Source organism: Aspergillus chevalieri, chromosome 2 (genome assembly GCF_016861735.1).
Source record: "Aspergillus chevalieri M1 DNA, chromosome 2, nearly complete sequence".
NCBI lineage: Eukaryota > Fungi > Ascomycota > Eurotiomycetes > Eurotiales > Aspergillaceae > Aspergillus > Aspergillus chevalieri.
Genome location: NC_057363.1, coordinates 4164259 through 4183146, shown reverse-complemented (window position 1 = coordinate 4183146; position 18888 = coordinate 4164259). Strand labels below are relative to the sequence as shown.

Below are 18888 nucleotides of genomic sequence, written 5' to 3'. Positions count from 1 at the left end.
AGATAGAGAAAAAGATTCAAAGTGAGATACTTCGTACATGGGACGATTTCAATGCACGGCACTCTGACACTGCATGAGGGTATGAAGGCTGCAACGAATGACACAAAGGGAAGTCAGATAGTAAATTTGGCTGAGACACCTCCCTATGCCTTCACTTGAAAGCGTTCCAGAAGGACTAAACAGTGGAAAGAAGCAAAAGAACCTCAGCAAGCGATAATACAGATTTGCTGCTCGGAGGCGTCCTGTCATTTTGTCTACTGTATCAGGAAGGCGGTGAACCGCGACCACTTTACGCGTCCAACGCGCCGGGCCTTCGATACAATCCGGCATACAAGTAATTCTACAAGTCTTCCTTGGTTGATGTACAGATGAATAAATCAATATCCTCATTAGAAAGCCTTTCTCATTGAGGTCTTCAATAGAGTACATAAATTCAATAATCCTCCAATACAAGCCACGCCCACACAGCTTCCGGAGATTCAGGACGAGCATATAGTAAAACCAGCAACCAAAATAGTGACCCATCAATCGAATTAATCAATAGGAAGAGGGTGTAAAACAGAAAGCAAAGAGAAAGCTTTTGTACAAAGAAACGAAATAAAGCCAGTCAAGTACAATGGCGCAGAACAAACGGTAGCACTTGAAGAAAGATGAAACCGTAAGGTGTTTGCAGCAAAAGAAAAAGCATTAAGAGAGAGAGGAAAAGCGCCGACCACCAGCCAACTTTGTAAACCGAACGCCATCTATCGGGGAATAGAGCAACATGCTGTAAAAACAAAGAAAAAAGAAGTATCCTCGTAATGACGCAAATGAAATGATGAAAAGATCGAGTGTAACAGGCGGATGAACCGACAATCATCGTATCAAAAAGAGATCAGGTGAATATATAAGACGAAAATGGAGAAGGATTTCTATACGACATGTAGAGGAGGATCGTTGCGACCCTTGAGAGGACTGTGTGGGACCTGTTGATAATGAGCGCCTGCGGTCGAAAAGTCGTTCGTGGCCTCATAACTCGGAAGATCTCTGTCAAACGAATGGCATGTTTGTGCAGGACGAACGAAGTCCATCGGCTGGGCATGATGTTGTGCATGATCAAGGCTATCTGTATAATTCGTTCCGTTACTCCCATTCAGGCTCCGCATATGAGTGGCACGTGTAGGCGGATACATGGCTTGGTGATCGTCTGAAAAGGGATCTTGTTTCATAGAAGGCTCAATTGGTTTCCCCAAGTCCGAAGAGGTTGCGGAAGCGTCCCCGGAACCAGGTGCAACAGAAGGAGGCACGTACGTCTCGTTTTCTTCCAAGTGCTTAAATTTACCCATGGTTACCCATTCACGGACGATATCCACATCGTAAGGGAAGAAAACCTTCTGGATCGACTTGACGGTAAAACGAGGGAGGAGACATATTATGACGGTAATAAGAAGTACCACCCAGAAGGACAAAGTGCCGTACACTTCTGCTGCTGAATGATAGAATGTCCCTGCAGCAGTGAAGCAAGAATAGACACCAGTCCAGAAGAAGATCAGGAGAGAACTGATAGCGTTGATCAACACAGTCAACCAATCCCAGCGGTAGGTATTCATGATAACGTAGGTGTTACTGGCGATAACGGCGGCGGAAGCAACCAAAACACCCATACGGGTTCGGTCGTTGACGTTCAAACCGTTTGCAGTGATGAAATTCGCAGGCGCATACAGCAGATACGGCATGAAGAAGCAGATGATCGACTGATAGAGACCGTCACCCATATACAACCTGAAGTTTGTTAGTATCTAAACAGAGCAGCAGCAAGAGCCATGTGTGAGGAACTTACCAGAACTTGAGCTGCGACCATTCCTTCCGCTCAATACCTCTCATGTACAATTGAGGAACGGCCAATGACACCTTGTCATCGACATCTTGATCCAGAATACCCATGAAGATCACAGGCAACGAAGTGAAAGCAACGTTGACCAAGACAATGTAGGTGTAATCGAACAGATAGGAACCGTCGAAGTCGTTGTAGATACAGTACCAGAAAAGGGCGAACGTCCACACCAAGTTCTGTGAGATACAGTTAGCGTCAATCATTATACCCGAAGGGAAATGGAGGGTGCTGAAACTAACCTTGTAGAAGAAGTTCGCGATTGTCTCACCCATACGACGATAAGAGTATCTTCCATGAACCAGGATGAGCCGTTGAAGGAATCGGAATTGTCCGATTGCATAGTCGGATGACATGGCTGCTTGTCGACCTTCTTCACCAGCAATACCAACACCGACGTCTGCCTCCTGAATCATGGCAACATCATTGGCACCATCACCAATTGACAAAGCCATGATGTTGAGACCATTCTTGACCAGCTTCACAACGGCCGCCTTTTGGGCAGGACTGACACGACAGCAGAGAACCGACCGACACTGCTTGCACAGCAACAGGAATTTTTGTTTCAACTCGTCGCTGAGCATGAGTTTGAGCGTGTCACCGTCAATCACAACAGCATGAGTCGGTGGTGGTGGTGCGTGTTCCCCACGGGCAGCCATAAGCTCTTCGTCGGATCCTGTTAAGCCAAACTTCTGCAAGTGATTGGCCAACTCTTGTGCGGCTTGCCGCGGTTGAGATTCGGGGATATTGAACACGATCAGCTCCATATTGTTGTTCAAAAGATTGCAGGAGTATCCGATGTTGATAGCCGTCTCGACCTTGTCGCCAGTCAAAACCCAGAGTTTGATACCCGCATCTGCCAGCAAGGAGATGGTATCGGGAACACCGTCCTGAAGTCGATCCTCAATTGCAGTACCACCAATAAGCATGAGTTCCTGTTCAATAGCACTGGATACCTGTTCAAGCTTCTCCTCACGGTCGGTAAGAGCCGCTGCTGCAATGTCGTGTTCGCGACTCCAGGTCTGGTACTCCTCTTCGCTAAGCTCCCGATCCGCGATACAGAGAGTTCGCAATCCTTCTCGAGCAAACATCTCAAGCTGCTCGGAAGTCTTCTGTCGCAATTCGTGTTGCTTCCCAGGTGCCAATCGCGAGTAGATGATACTGTCTGCACCCTTGCAGAAAAGTCGAATGGATCCATCTGGCATTCGGACAATCGCACTCATACGTTTTCGCGACGAGTTGAACTCGAGAGTGTTCATAACCGTGTACGTCCGTTCTTGACCCATAACGTTGACAATCAAATCATCACCGGCTCGGCCAATGACAGTGAAACCGCAATCACGAGCAGCGCTCACCAGAGCAGCCTCGTCGGGAGACTGTGCCTTGAACTCAATTTGCGGCGGGTCGCCTGGGGTTTGTTCCGTGATAACAGTATGGCACACAGCCAGGGCAACCATGAAATGCTCAGCAGCCTCCTTCTGCTTTTTGCCGGATTGGCCTTCCAGGTCCGAAACGAAATGGGGCGAGACGAAAGTCAAGTTCTCATCCCGCAAGTACGGGTTGTCATGCATGTTACGAAGCATCTCGAGCATCTTGACGGTATCGGCAGCGATCTTCTCTTGAGCTTCGGCGGCCTCTCTTTCCGAGTCGCCACCTTCCCGGCGTTTCATGCCAGCCTGGGCTTCCGTGTACGCTTCACCGTATGGAACTCCGTTGATGGTGCACTTCTTGAATTCCATGACGTTCTGGGTCAATGTACCGGTCTTGTCAGAAAAGATATATTCGATCTGTCCAACGTCATCGGAGATGTTCCAAGACTTAGGAACACACGCCATTTCCAACTTGTCGTAGTACATAAAAACGTCGCAGTGAATGAACACGGCCTGGATAGTACGAACGATTTCCAAGGAGATATAAAGCGAGATGGGAACCAAGTTCTGAAACAGGACGACAGCAACCCAGAAGGTGACGATACCAGTAACCGGGGGAGCGGTGTCTCCGGGCGGCGAGTAATCGAAGTAGTTGAGCGACTTATTGCTGGAAGCCCAAGCAATACCGTTCACGATACCCATGACCAAACACATGAGAAACAGGATGATGAAGTTGTAGATGACGTTCCAGTTCAGATCTTTGGCGAGTCGCGCACGCTTAGTCGGGGTGATACCGGAGTTAAGCATGATCTTAGACTCGGATCCAGTGAAAACGACCACACCTAGGATCCATTCGGTGTTGCGAAGAGAGCAACCACGGAGTAGCATGTTGTTGATTGTGATGGGCTCAACCATCTCCTTGCGAGGCGCGTCAGGGAAATCCGGGTCACGCTGATCCCAGCGGATGGAAGCATTGTACGAGTACAAATTGGCCGTCGGGGCCTCGCTTTCGATGACGAATTCGGCCTTTTCGCAATCCCTGGCGTGCCGGACTTGACGGCCGCAATTCAGGGCCTGTCGCACTTTCAGGTTGGTCTCACCATCCAAGTTCTTTGTCTCAACATAGCATGCACCGTCCATATCGGAGGTTGATAGCACAACAAGATCAGCTGGCACTGGGTCTCCATTGTACAATCGAATGAAGTCTCCAACCTGAACGCTTTTCCAGTAATCCCGCTTGAACCGGGCTGTCTGCGGAGTTTGCTTGGCCATGTCGAGAACACTGCCGCCCTTTCGAGGTGTCGCGGCCGAAGGGGTTGGAGAGGGACTTGGTTCGCGGACGGCCTTGTCGGGATGAAGAAATTTGCTACTGTCTCCGTTTGACATTGGCCAATCCGGACGTGCCTCTGGCGTGGGCGATGGAACAGGGGTCATCTGAATCGCAGCATCGTCGAGACCTTGGTCGCGATTGGAAAGACCAAGATCGCGTTGGGTGTACACTGAAGCCCGCGGATCGGCGGTGTCCATGAAAGATTCGTCTATCCTATCCTCCTTCTTGGGCTGAATGCCCCTCTTCTCGTTGATGAAATCCCTGCAGAATCTGTACGTGGTAACCGTTGCGCGAGTACACGCCTTTTTGAAGCGTCGCCACAGCGAGACATTGTCCTCAGACGAATTAACATTACTCCAGTCCACCAAACGATATACCGGCGAATTATTTAACTCGTTGTCGAGTACAGTACGTCGCCAATCCTCAATGGCATCTTTAATGGCGGTTACCACGACGATGACAATCAGGGGGACGGCGTTGAGACCGGGATTGTTGGCACCAAAAATGGACGGAATCTATGGCAAAACGTTAGCCGCACCATCAGAAGAAAGGTAAAAGTATTACGCACGTTGAGAATAATCACAAACAAGAAATAAATGTTGGCAATGTTATGGAATTGAAACCAGATGTTCATGGGAACAAATGTAATCGGAGAGTATTTCGCGGTGCGAATCTTGTTTCTGGGGTAGTTGTTATTTGGGAAACCCTCTTCATCGCGTTCAGATTCCGGGATAGGGATGTTGAAGTAAACACGACGGTTGGGACCCTTTTCCTCGTGATCAGCTGAGGCATCGCCTCCGCTGGATGAATTTGCCGCAGCCGACTTGCGCTTCTCGTCGTTCAGATGGGAGCGCCGGTGCAAGCGATCCATGATGGAGACTCGTTTTCGCACCCCACTGGCAGTTCCCATTCGCGTTGTTGCCCATCGTTGACGCTTTGTTGGTTTCGAGATTTGATTGCTCAACTCGCGATCATCAGCACCGGGGTCGTTGTTCGCGGCGCCTTCGACTTGTAAAGATGACATTTAGGCAGTTGTCGGCCCTCGCAAGGACATAAAAATTAAAGGGACAAAGACAATGGTGTAAGAGCCAGGTGATTATGGAGGGAGAGCATCCGCTCCAAGTGAGACGGACCCCGACAGCGCAGCCAGTCCGTGAGATCCCTGGGGGTTGTTTTTTGCCTTCCCTTCTAGTAGTTCAACTTCCGGTACTGCCTTTTTCTAAGACAGCGCGGTCGATAGAAACCAAAACACTGCGAAATCGTAATCCATACAATAGGCGTAGGGCGATGGTCTTTGCGTCGACAAAGATTGAAGGACGTCACTCGGCTGAGAAATCGTTTGGGTCGTAGTTCCAAATCGTCGAAGGCGAAAACGAACGGGGGGAGATCGCTGAGGATGATTAATCAAATAGGAATGACGGAAGGGAATCGAAGAGAATAAAGAAAGAGAAGAGAGAATAGCAGTAACTAGTAGTAGTAGTGGTAGTGGTAGTGGTGGTGGTGGTTTGGTACGGGAGTAGTATGAGAGAGAAAGGACACTTGCTGTGACTCCAGACTACTGCTACTACTAGAAACTCTTTCTGACTCTCGCCGGGAAACGAGGGAAGCCACTGGTAACTTACAGTATTACATACGATACGTACCAGCCATTGCCGGGGCGAGCCTTACCTTGTATACGGGCGGTGTTTTTTTGTTACCGCCCAGCCGTGCAATGCCGATTGGGAGCTGACTCAGCCGAGAAGTAGCCCAATAATCCGCACTCATCCGCGATGGAACGCGTAAGTTAAGCCCGGGGCATCGGATGTAACGGATGGATGAAGAAGTGTACACTGTGTTATGCTGCTGCTCAAGATGGCCTTCGTTATACTACAAATGTGGAGGAGTAGCTAAGGTGAATAGTTCGAGTACTGTATGTATATCGTATTGTATGCTTGGCCATGAGGTATCTCGTCATAATGCCACCAACACCACCTCCAACCTCCAACTAACCTCCAGATCGGCTGGATGAGACCCTTCTGTTCCAGGTTCGGTTCCGAATATGGAAACCCAGCGTACGGACTAGAAAAGAAGAAGAAAAAAAATCTTTGTTGTGACAACCATAGTAACCATTGGTTGTATAGTTTGGTTCTTCCAGAGGCAAGCTTGATTTCTAAGGGACAGACGGCATAAAGATGGTGATATACATCCGAGCGCTCAGTTATGTGGCCACCCACAAACCCCACGCCTGCTTTTATTTAACATTAAATTATGACGACCCGGTTGTCGCATCGAAAACCGGGATTGTCTGCATCGGTCCTCCGTCTTTGATGAGGCCGTGGGGCCGATCAGGTGAGTTGCCGTATCAGGATTAGTCTCGTATCCTATTTCGGAGGGTATTGCTCTTTCGTAGTATCGCCAGTACCGCTATCACTACCACTACTACCATCATGTAGGAACAACCATCCGATATCCATGATTCTACTTTGCGGGTACCAGAAGTGGTACTGCTGCAAGCAGTTTGTTGGAGACAGAGTACGCTTTTCTATCTTCTGTGGAGGTGCTTCTTTTCCAACCATTGGTTTACATCTCTCTCATTGATTCATTATCAGAGACCAAAGCGATGCAAATCCCTAGAAGTCTCTCATTCTAGTGGGGACCATGAGGTTCAACGAAGAGACAAGTCGAAAGCATCAAATTGCCCCGAGACTGGAGACATACACTACTACTCCGTACGTAGTATTATTGAGATCCCATTCGATTTAGAAGCCTCACGGTCACTTCGACTAAAGATTGACAAGCCATGGCAAGCACAAGCGAACACTAGCCGTTCGAGAAGGGTACCGACACCAATTCTTCCAGCAGTGTTTATCGATCGACGAGTCAGCACTTTGACATCTTCCCGATCTGGCAATCTATACAATCGTGCTGGCATCGCACCGACGGTAAGGTTTACAATATCCGACCGTTCCTGGCCGGACGGGTCTCCATCTTGTCCCAAGAATCCGGCCATGCGATTGTCAATAATGACACTTCGTCGTGCCTCCTGATATGGCTTGGCGTTAACCGTCTATTCTGCAGAGTACTTCGTAGCTGTACCTGTGGCAGGCGTGATTCCGCAGTCTCATATTGGCTTTCATGATTCTGGCCCATCCAAAGTGCCCTGGTACAATTCCTTGATTGCAATTGATCACATCAAAAGCAGTCGTCTTTCAATCAACAGTCCTATAAGTACAAGATACGATAACTGCTCAGCTACAACCCCTATTGCTCTGTATCGGTATTACCACTCTCCTATTTTAGGCTTGGCATAGTACGAAGCCAGGTGCTTACTGCTTCTCAAAGAAGTATAGCGCACAATAGTCCTCCACAGCAGTAATAGTGGTAAGTATGGAGAGGTGGCAGAAGATCAGCCAACGCCGGTTCTCGAAGGAAGTCAGGTTATTCGCCAGGGAGTCTATTTGGAGCAAGAGGTAATTTAGAGTAATTTGTCTCTTTCCCTCGCCGTAAAATACAAGAAAGATCTGGACCCAATCACAGTGAAAGAGAACTATTTTAGTGGACTTGAGGTGTCTCCGCCTGATACATCATAATACTTCTCGCCTCCACTCTTTCTCCAGACTGTTGTGCAGACTCAAGGCACTCTGCACAGAGGTTCTGCATATTGCCAACTGTCTGCACTCTGTCGGTCTATCTCGATCTGTATTGCTAGTTAATTTGCCCCAAGTCTTCGATATAACCTCCCACAGTACTCTGTATTTGATCAATCTGTACAAAACAATCCCCATGGACGGTCGTCAACCCAGAAATCTAGAGTGGAGAACAAGGTTGTAAACCCAAAGCAGATCAGCGGTATTTTGACCTTCCCCTGGCCGTTCCAAAACAAGCAGGAATAATGCAGGAATACTACTAATGCTCAAGAAGGAGTCAGGCTGTACGGTGCACAGCAATACCATTACTATCCACGGCCTCGTACTCGTTCCATGGTAGAAATGCCGTCAGATGCGAGATTCCAAACACGATATAGATTAAAGTAGTGTATCCATTTATAGCAACACATCTCACTGCGCAAATGCCGGCAAATGCTCGGGCAGTGCCAGCATCCGCTGTCCAAATACGAGTCTGTCAGACAAAACCCTTTCAATTCTGTTCCGCCAGTGGATGGAGAGACAAAAATCAAACTTTGCAGTGCATTTCTCCCTCCCAACTCGTCACTGGGTCCGTCCCAAAATGGAAAAGGTATTGCTGACTCATGGTCATGTGACTTCGCGATGGCAGCGCGCGTCACCCGCCGTGTCGCTGCGGGAGGAATATGCCGCAGCAAAAGGATCTCCCCGGAGTGAAGAAAGAAGTCTGTGCAATAAGGTCTCGATATGCCTCCATCTCACAGCATCGCGGACTTCTTCAAGCGTCCTGATTTCGCACTAAACACCCCGGGAAGTCCTACCAACAACGACAGACCACGAAGCAGCATCGACTCCCCCACTACCTCCCCACTGACAGAACCGCCATCGTCATCACTTCCAAATCATGCCTCCCCGCCGTCGTTCAATCTGCCTACCGCTCGAGGAGACAAGTTGCAAGTGAAGAAGGATGATGATGAGAGGCCGCCGCAGCCAAACTTCCCAAACGCCGATTCTACTGTCGCGGATAATTCAACCCGGCGCATGATCAATGGGAAGGAAGTCGTCATTAGCTCGGATGGAGAAGATACGGACTCTATTGCGTCGCTAGAATCTCCGGAGGAGCTTTTTGCCCAGCTTGGATCTGGACCCAAGGACGCTGCGGACAAGAAATCCGGTGAAACGCGGGAGACGCGGTTGTCAATAAATGATGTGAAATTGTCTAAATTCAATGCAAAAAATTCCTCGGTTCCTAAGTACAAGAATACGCTGGATGCATTGGTTACAGATGCAGTCGACGACAATGAGACAGAGGCAAGCATCGCGAAAATAAGGGCTACGATCAAGTTGGAAGAGGAGAGTACGGCTGCGACAGGCTCCGATGAGCAGGACAAACAAATACATGAGGGTATGCTGACATCCGCTCTGGGTGATAAGGATGATGAGCTGGGGTTGCAACGTCTACTCGATGCCGTTCGGAGGACAGAAGCCTTTGACCATGAAAAGGCTTGGTCATTCTTCAGTAATAAGGTGACTCCACCACCTGTTCCGGAATTCCCACGAGATTCTGTGGCACCAGGGACATATCTGGCGGTGTTGCGAGGTTCGTGTTCCGTCGACGTTTATGGGCGTTTATCTGGTTGGCTCTGACTAGCTTGCAGAGCCCGGTTCGCGTGAGCGTGCGTTTCATTCCGGCATTGTGGACTTTGCTCTATCAAAACAATTTTTACCGGATGAACTGGTCACATGGATTTTCCATTCGGGTACGTCGCAGGATGCTCGGTTCCGTTTGGGTTTGATACTTACTGTTCTTTTTTTAGTACCCGCTGAGCCCCGGGACGAACTGAGACAAGTTTATTGTAGGGTATTCAAGGTTGGTTTTAAATCGCTCACACGTCTCGGAGTTATTATCAATCGCTAACGGATTTTGGTCAGCATGCTACTGCGGAACGAGTCAGGTCGCTTATACGTCCAAACGACATTGATATGCTTTTTGAACAATTGGGCGCAACCCCTAAGGCGTTGGCATTAAAAGAACCAGTTTCACCAGATCCACGTAGGACCCTTTTTTTTTTTTTTTGAGTTATCACAACTAACCCAAGGCAACAGAGTCAGCACCGGACACATCGTTCAACAACCAGAAACCTTTGCTTTCGATCCTAGAGTTGCTTCGGGGCGCAGCAGACCTGTAAGTTCCATGTCCACGTACCCACAAGTTCATAGTCCTGATTCCCATAGGTTTGCCGATGATACCCGGGAACGGATTTTGGTGATCCTGTTCCGCTTAACAATTGATGTCTCGTTAATGAAAGATACCATTGTTTGCTCGGAGGTTGAAAGGACTATTACAACCGTACTAGAAGCGATACCCGAAGACGGCACTGATGACACGGTAGGTTATCCTAATACGGCCAGAAACATTCCACTGACAGTATTCAGATACATCGAATCTGCACATCCCTATATGACACTATTAAAGACCCCGCATTCCAAAGCCGCCTCCTCAAACACACGCTCCCAACATCAAGCTGGATATCACTACTACGCTGCCGTCTCGCTGTCGCCTACCTAACACGCGACCCAACGCCTCTAAACGAACCCCCCGAAGCGGTCCTTGACCTGAAACGCATGACTCAAGTCCTCAGAAACCGCCGCTTCGACGTAAAACTCTACAAAGGCAAAGGCTGCGCCGAGTACGACTATGGCGAACTCGGATCCATCATTACCCTTCTCAACATTGCCATTGATCCCGGTTGGACTGTGTTAGGATTTCCCAGAAAAGACGCGGAGAAGGCGTTTAATGCCGAGATCGATGTGCTCGCGGACCGGATCAAGAAGATCTTCACTTCGATTGAGGACTCGGGTGTCTCGCATCTTAAACGGACGCTCGCCAAGGAAGGCCTCGAGGCGCTGCATTACCGTGTCCTTTATTCGGTACGGTCAAAGCCGCAGCCCAGAAAGGTGGGCTTTCAAGTTGAAGTGCGCGAGAATAACGGGAATACGATGAATAACTATTTCGGTCGCACATCAAAGGAAGGGGGAAATATGGAGTCGTCCTTGATGGACGAGGGAAAGTCTTCATGATGGTTGCATTTGCTATGAATTGTTATGGCTTATGCGCAGCCCATCCACCAAGCTGACGGCGTTAGATTGTCAGCTGTCAAGACTACCATCACAACGCGCCTGCAGCTGCTTCAATTTTTAGCAGCTAATACATCGCTTGCGGGAGACGGAGCATATCGCCTTACCTATAAGGCCAATGATAACGACTAATGATGACAAGACAAATACTGCATCAGTAGAACTGGGGTTACACTGAATATAGACGATTGGCTAGTTATCTGTATACAATTCATGCCTCTAGGAGGAAACTAGAACGCCAGGTAAATATTGAAAACATACGCAAACGGTATCAAACAAACACGAACGGGTTAGCTTCCTAATCAGTGAATTTCCGGTTCTCGTTCTTGCCAAAGAGAATCTCTCTGACGGCAGGGAGGGCGTCGATCTCGAGCAACCGCAGACGCTCTTCGAAGGTGTTGACGATCTCGATCTTGCCATGGCCACCGATGATAGACACACCACCGGCACTATTATAAGTTAGAATATGAATGAACGTTTGTAGGGTTGGAAAACTCACGATCCCTCCGGCAGCGGCTCCTCCTCATCCAACTCAACCGCAGTATCCTTCCCAACAGCCTTCTTAAACGCCGCGGTAGCCTCCTCAATAGCCTTCTTGACATTATCATAATCCTTCTTCCGTGCCCGAACACTAACCTTATCCTCATTCAACGTATACAACCCCTCGAGGACCAGCCCCTTAAGCACCTCCTCGTACTTCTTCGCATCCCCACCCGCAATACCAGTAACTTTCTCCCTCGCCTGCTGGAACAAATCATCCAGCAGCTCCTGGCGACCCGAGAGCACACGGAGACGGGTACGGTTGGCGAGCGTCGAGCGCGTGATCTGCTGGGACATGGCGGCCTGCTTGAACTTCTTCTCGTACAGGGTGTCGATGGCGGCGGTTTCTTGGCGGACTAGCTTGGACTTTTCAATGGCGAACTCCTCGTCGGCTTTGATGTTGATTTCACGGGCTTTTTCCAGGGCTTCTTGGTGGATGAAGGCGGTCATCTTGCGGAGCTCGCCCGCGACCTGTTATATCCATGGCTATCAATGCTTGGTGTTCCCGGGGGGGGGGGTGTGATAACACAGTGGGAGAGGGCGGACGTGGCCTACCTGGTCGTCTGAGAGGGCATGTTGCGACATTTTGGCGGTTTAATTAGGAAGACTCGTCTTGAAGAATAGGAATTGAAATCGATATTGAATGGGAGATGTCACGCTCCCGATGCGGAATGCTGCTGGGAGGTGATAAGGTCAGTCGTTGCGGTCACAGTGGCATTAAGCAATAGCGAGAGAATGCTCGAATCGAGTAATAGTTAGATGGTATCTCTCTCACTTACATGCCTCACAAATCTATGCTCCTGTAATTATTGTTGCTTCTGTAGCTATAACAGGGTCGAGGTCGGAGGTGTACCGGTAGTGACGAGGATGGGTGAAGTGGTGGATCGGCTGACTGTCTAACTAAGCCTCAGGAACGGCGTTCCCGCATGAAGTCACCACCATCCACCTCTATTATCGCTCGCTCTTTGTTTCAGAACTTCCCTTGTTCATCCATCCCATCATTCATATTCGTCCTGACGATGGCGTCTGTTTATCGATAATTCCCCTTGCCTCGGTCTTTGGCGTTTTCATTACTATACGGTCCTGCGACATCCTCCAATGCCTGCGATTACTTCGTGATGGGGAAGCTTGGTGACTTGTCTCCCCAAGGGAGCGTCGCGGTTCGTCTTTCTTCTGTCCCGTAAGGAGCCTTCAACTGACAATTCAGGTCGGAGTGTTTGTCGGGTTGATCTCGACCAGTGTCCAGGCTATCGGTCTGACCCTTCAGCGCAAGTCGCATATCCTCGAAGACGAAAAGGATCCGTACGAAATCCGCCGACCCCCGTACAAGCGTCGAAGATGGCAGGTATGCCTCCTGCGATATTGCAACCATATAAAATTATTCTGACGTCTACAGTTGGGCATGCTGATGTTCGTTGTATCGAACATCGTCGGGAGTACAATTCAAATCACCACCCTTCCGCTCCCGGTTCTCTCGACTCTTCAAGCCGTTAGTATCACAGCGAACCCCTTATCTCTCCTTGATTCTCTGCTGATACTCAGCCACGTGATAGTCCGGTCTCGTTTTCAATACCATTTTCGCTACCGTGATCCTTGGTGAAGCGTTTACTAGATTTTCCTTACTCGGTACCATCCTGGTCTGCATCGGCGCGATATTGATCGCCACGTTTGGCGCAATTGGGGAACCACCACATACGTTGGATCAGCTTTTGATGCTCCTGCAGCGCCATCCGTTTATACTATGGGTCGCAGGAACTGTCATCCTCATGCTAGGGATCTTAGCGGGTTCTCGAATGCTGAGGCTTCTCTCCTCTTCGCCCCGTTGGAGGCATTCGAGTGCACGGCGTCTACAGGTGGTCCACAGTCGCATCCGGCTCATACGGGGAATGTGCTTTGGTCTGGTTAGTGGGATTTTGTCGGCTCACACCCTGCTGCTGGCCAAGTCGGCTGTTGAGCTGCTAGTCCGCACTATCGTATACCGCACCAACCAGTTCAACCGATGGCAATCATGGATAATTCTGATTGGCGTGGTCGCTTTGGCCCTCTCCCAGCTGTTTTTCCTCCACCGCGGTCTAAAGCTTTGCAGTACTAGCGTGCTCTATCCTTTTGTGTTTTGTATCTACAACATCATTGCTATATTGGACGGTCTCATCTACTTTCGGCAGGTGTCCGATTTGGGCGGACTCCACGCGGGACTTATTGCCCTTGGTACGGTTATTCTATTGAACGGAGTGCTTTGCCTCTCGTGGCGGTTAGAAGACATTGACAACCATGCTGCTGTTACTGTGGTTGGATCTTCCCAGACAGGATTAGGGCCGGGAATGGCCGTCATGGAGGAGAACCATCTGCATGGTTTAGGATTGGACGGCGAGGAAGGCCAGCCTGACGAGCGCCAACCGCTTTTACAGGCAGCTCCACCGCAGCGCAGGTCTACTCATCGACGAACACCCAGTCTACCTTCCTCATTTGCACCTACGCAGCATCGGCCCTCAGCCCCCGACTTGGATTCGGCGTCCATTTGGGCAGAGCTCGATGACTCAGAATATCCGGGCTCACCATCGTCACCTTTCTATCGTCCTACCAACCCAATTCCAGCGCGACCAAGAAGCAAAAGCGGTACTTATGCAACACTGCGAAACGGCGTGTTGCGCCGGTCACAACGCTCCACTACCAACCCTATCCTCAACTACAGAAACTGGGACCCACGCCGAATTCCCCCATCCGTCCGCGAGGGCAAGTCGCAGCAGAGATCGCCTGCATCGGAGAGTGCAAGTTCACCTCTGAAGTCGCAGACACAGTGGGAATCCAACGGTGTCAACGTCAGCTACGGCACCCAAGACACACGAAACGACCAGCTTTTCCGAGGATCACAACGACCATCACCAGAACAACAACCTGACCCTAATAACGAACCCGCACCTAGAGTCCGCTTCCTCGCTGGTCCGAGGAACCCTCTAGCTAATGCCTGGAGAACCGGAGCTCAATTCCTCTCCCGCTGGACCGGTCAGCGACAGCAATTGGGGAATGACCGCGAGCGCTCCCCGGATCTTGAGAATCGCGGTCCTTCACCATCGTGATTATAGTTTGGCGGCTTGCTTGGATGTTTCATATAATTCATACCCTATTATAGATTATCAATACGAATACCCTTGGCTTGTACAATATGGATTGGAGTAGACAGGTTTAGTTTACTACTTTGGTTAGATAAATTGGTTTATAATACGGTAGATGATGAATTCAATTGCTTGTTAACCCATTGGAATCTGGGTATAGTCCCTCATTGTACTATGTTGATGAGGTGTCACGGTGGTAAATGCCACCCTAAATATATAACCTCAAGCGTCCACGTACTATCCACACTAAATACCTTTCCCACCATTTTTCTTTGGCTAAGCAGTATTTTACTCTGATTCGAATGGATCCTCAGAGGATTCATCTTGCTTACCCAAGCCGAACTTGTAAAGCCATCTATAAGAGCGCTTTTCTATAATCACTGTGGCAGAGCCCTCATACGATTTTGGCTTTTTAGAAAAGCCTCGTATCAACTAGATAAAGTGAAATTTTATTTCAAAACATATAGAGCGGCGCAATAATCTACCTCGAATATTGACATCGCGACGCTGTAAGCAAATCCTATTCTTGTCTTGATTGTCCCTTGTATACATACTAACAGTGACATTAGTGGTCATGGTTCAAATACCGGCTACAAGTCCCTACACAGCAAAGGTGGAGAAGAAGTTGCCTTTCTCCTTTAAGAAACAAGACTCAGGAATGAGTCGAAAAACAGCGTTACCAACAACACGCATTTGCTGTTGGATACTGTACTGATGAGAACGGTCTTTGAGTACAATGAGAATATATGTCTAAAGGTCCTCATCGAGAGTAATTCAACATGTCCGACCAACTAGAGGGACCTGAAAGCAACGTTAACTTCCAAAAAGTGGGACGTCTCTGTTGGAATTCGCCTCGATCCCATCTCAGACTGAGATTCTGAGTTCATCAGCGCCTATGACAATTGATAGATCGTTAGATCCCCTCAATAACCACCATGAAGACCTCACAGTACACTCTCAATCATCTTAAGGAAAACCATGGGCTCACTCCTCCTCTTTCTGGATTTTTGGAAAAACATCCACCTAAAAATGTCTTATATGATGACATGGCCCATTCTCAGTGGACTGAAATGCAGCATCCTATTGTGAAGAACATGCCCTATAAACCAGCCTCAAAGAAAAAGAAGTGCAGTGAGTATCAGGTTATTCAGCAATTATCTAATTAGCTCTCATGCTTGGTTGATGTGGCGGCTGCATGCCGCGAAAGGGCCTCCATCCAGCGTGACCATCGTCACAAACGTCGTCACCACGAGACGCCGTTTCCACACCATCCTTACACAAATTTCCGCCCAGAAACACCCTCATCCATTGTTTCTAAGGATCAAAGCGATCTCAAAGTAATCGATAACGGAAACCAACAAGTGCTACAGGAAAAGGTTGTGGAGGATGTGTTGAGGAATAAGAAGAGTGTTACAGTCACAGAGCTTTCTAATGCATCCAGGCGCGCCCAGCAGATACTGCTCAACATTTGCAGAGCAGAGGAGAAGCTGGGCATTAAGGAAATCGTGATTTCGGAAGGATGGCTTGTCTATGGTGGACACGAAAAGGGATTGCAAACGCCAGGACCTTGGCGCTCCGTCCGTCGCTGCTTACAGAGACCATGTCTACAACGACGACTGCGATTTGACTGCCCCCCGAGGCCGGCTGAAAGGTTATGGATAAGGCTAGCACATGTCGCAGAAAAGGTTGATGATCACAGTGCAATGAACATGAAAGCGCCTTCAATGTCAGAATTATGGATCCCGCATTGAGCCAATCCGTGTTCAAGAGCCCGTTATTACAAGCCAAAAACCAGCAAGCTAGCTCACCGTCCTAATTCTTGTCGCGTATTCCATTTGAACTTTCAAACGAAATCCGGCGCGGCATATCTATCCTACACAAATATCTAGACAGACACTCAACAGTATACTCTGTTTACCCGCGGTAACCGGACCAGTATAAGCCTGCAATTGCTGGGTCAATGAGAAAGTTTGATCGACGGCTGGATGTGGCATCTCTTTAATGGCCATGACGAATTCCATACTAGAAATGGTTTCATTCAGTAATCGTGACTCAACTGCCACAAATTCCTACGTGATATGACGGGCAAGGCCACAGGGAAGTGGCCTTTCTCTCCTCAAAGTGCGAACGAAACGTTGAAGTTGCGCACATTTACCCCATGGCATTAATGAGCAGTCAAACGACTCAACGAGTAGCCGAACGTCCACTTGGAGCAAAATATATGGTGGCACATGAGTTTGTTTTGGCCCCCCCGAGAAGGTACAAGTGATGGACCCAAAAGGTACTGAGATCTGTCGAAGCCCAATATGTCTCATGAGCCATTGCCATTATTATTGTGCGTTTAAGTGGGATGGTGGAATAAATACATTACCTCAAAATAATTGTCGCCGGATAATCATGGGAACTATATGTCGACATCTGTTTGCGACGAACACGAGAAGTCGTGCTGAAATTGACGGAACACACCACTCACGAAGCCAGGCCAACAGTCAGACTGTTTACCACGTCATACAAGACGTCAAAGATAAAGCAAAACAATGTGCCCCCTCTAAACCTCCGGCCGCAAAGTGCTCATGGAGATGGAAGAGGAATGGATGTTATTTAGGAGACCACCGAGAAGAGGCTCTGGGAAAGGCTGTTGCTAGATTAGGTGGATATCTCAGCAAAGAAGGCATTGGCACTCATGACCTACAAGTTAGGATGGAACGAGACCATCAGCGTCAAGGGAGCGAAGCAGTCCATCATGAAGCCATTGCCAGCAGTTGTTTTGATATGAGGGCAATGCTATCTCTGAGATATGTACGGAGTGATGCCATACATGCTTAAAGTATATCCAAGTCTACTTTACAAAGTACCACTCTCTTGATACAGTGTGTGGCTAACGTTCTGTCGTCAAGAATGAGGCATCCGAGAAAAACCAATTGTCACTCTTAGGGCCAGGAGCCCATTGCGAAGGAATGCGACACTCTCTATAACGCCGGACCCTCACAAAGCCCAGATGAGCAGTTCCTGCTCCCGCTATGAGATTCATTAGCAAAGGAACCCTATACGTTGCTGTCGTCTGTCTGTACATCAGTACCTCCGCTCCTGTCACCCAAATTCCCGAGTCCGTTAAATTAAACAAAGTGCAAGTATACCTATGCGACGACCAAACGTTTTGGTGATCAGTCTCGACATGGAGAAATGGGCACTACAGCCTAGTAGCATGCTCATACTAGATGTCTACCGAAGACATCCAAAAGCTAGATGAACGGTACACATACGGTTACCAACATGACCAAAGTGAATAGTAAAATCCAGTCCTTTCAAATAACACCACTAACTACTAAGCCCAATCAAATAAAGAGAAACGACCATTCCTTCATAGCCCTCAATATCAATAGATCCTATCTACCACTTTCCATTGACTGATGGTAGAATAAGACAGACCAAGATCATCAGAAGGGCATACATAAACGCAGCGCAGCAAGAATCAAATTGAGTTAAACGGCAGGAAAAAAAAAAAACGACCTGAAAGTCAAGATGAAAGGAGAAAGCAGTTTTGAAATAAAGAGATAAATAGATAAATAAACCACTTCGCCAGAGAAACAAGAAATGCACCAGAAACACCGGCACCTCCACCAGTCGTCTAGATGATTAGGAGATGTGAAGAACAGAGTAGCAGATAAACCAAATCAACCTCGGAGTCCAGATCCAGTCATTGCACCTGATCATGCAGAGTTGCAGTGGATTGACTTTTTTTTTTGTCTTTTTTGTATCGCTTTCAATAAACGGTCAAAAGGCGTCACGCGTTCCAAAGCAGAGTATGTAAACGCCAGACTCATCGACGCCTTAAACGAGATTACAGGAAGAGACAATTGTCCATGCTGTTCCTCTTGTTTGCATGTTTTCGTTCGCAGTCGAAAGTAAACAGGGGGGATGCATT

The 18888-nt window shown here is 48.5% G+C and overlaps 4 protein-coding genes across 4 annotated transcripts; 2 read left to right on the top strand and 2 right to left on the bottom strand.

The window, feature by feature from the left end:
- Positions 1 to 911: 911 nt before the first annotated feature.
- ACHE_21429S (uncharacterized protein) lies at positions 912 to 5594 on the bottom strand (the record flags this gene model as incomplete). The annotated part of the gene is made up of 4 exons (XM_043275511.1): positions 912 to 1761; positions 1820 to 2049; positions 2113 to 5085; positions 5139 to 5594. 4 exons carry the CDS (start codon positions 5592 to 5594, stop codon positions 912 to 914), a joined length of 4509 nt encoding a protein of 1502 aa, XP_043134493.1.
- A 3325-nt stretch (positions 5595 to 8919) lies between these two features.
- On the top strand, positions 8920 to 11253 carry ACHE_21428A (uncharacterized protein; the record flags this gene model as incomplete). Its single annotated transcript, XM_043275509.1, has 7 exons — positions 8920 to 9772; positions 9831 to 9932; positions 9990 to 10042; positions 10105 to 10225; positions 10279 to 10357; positions 10408 to 10561; positions 10609 to 11253. 7 exons carry the CDS (start codon positions 8920 to 8922, stop codon positions 11251 to 11253), a joined length of 2007 nt encoding a protein of 668 aa, XP_043134492.1.
- Positions 11254 to 11608: 355 nt separating this feature from the next.
- On the bottom strand, positions 11609 to 12435 carry VMA4 (H(+)-transporting V1 sector ATPase subunit E; the record flags this gene model as incomplete). Its single annotated transcript, XM_043275508.1, has 3 exons — positions 11609 to 11759; positions 11810 to 12321; positions 12406 to 12435. The coding sequence occupies 3 exons, from the start codon at positions 12433 to 12435 to the stop codon at positions 11609 to 11611; spliced, it is 693 nt and encodes a 230-aa protein (XP_043134491.1).
- A 533-nt stretch (positions 12436 to 12968) lies between these two features.
- ACHE_21426A (DUF803 domain protein) lies at positions 12969 to 14927 on the top strand (the record flags this gene model as incomplete). Its single annotated transcript, XM_043275507.1, has 4 exons — positions 12969 to 13010; positions 13058 to 13195; positions 13247 to 13339; positions 13404 to 14927. The coding sequence occupies 4 exons, from the start codon at positions 12969 to 12971 to the stop codon at positions 14925 to 14927; spliced, it is 1797 nt and encodes a 598-aa protein (XP_043134490.1).
- Positions 14928 to 18888: the final 3961 nt, after the last annotated feature.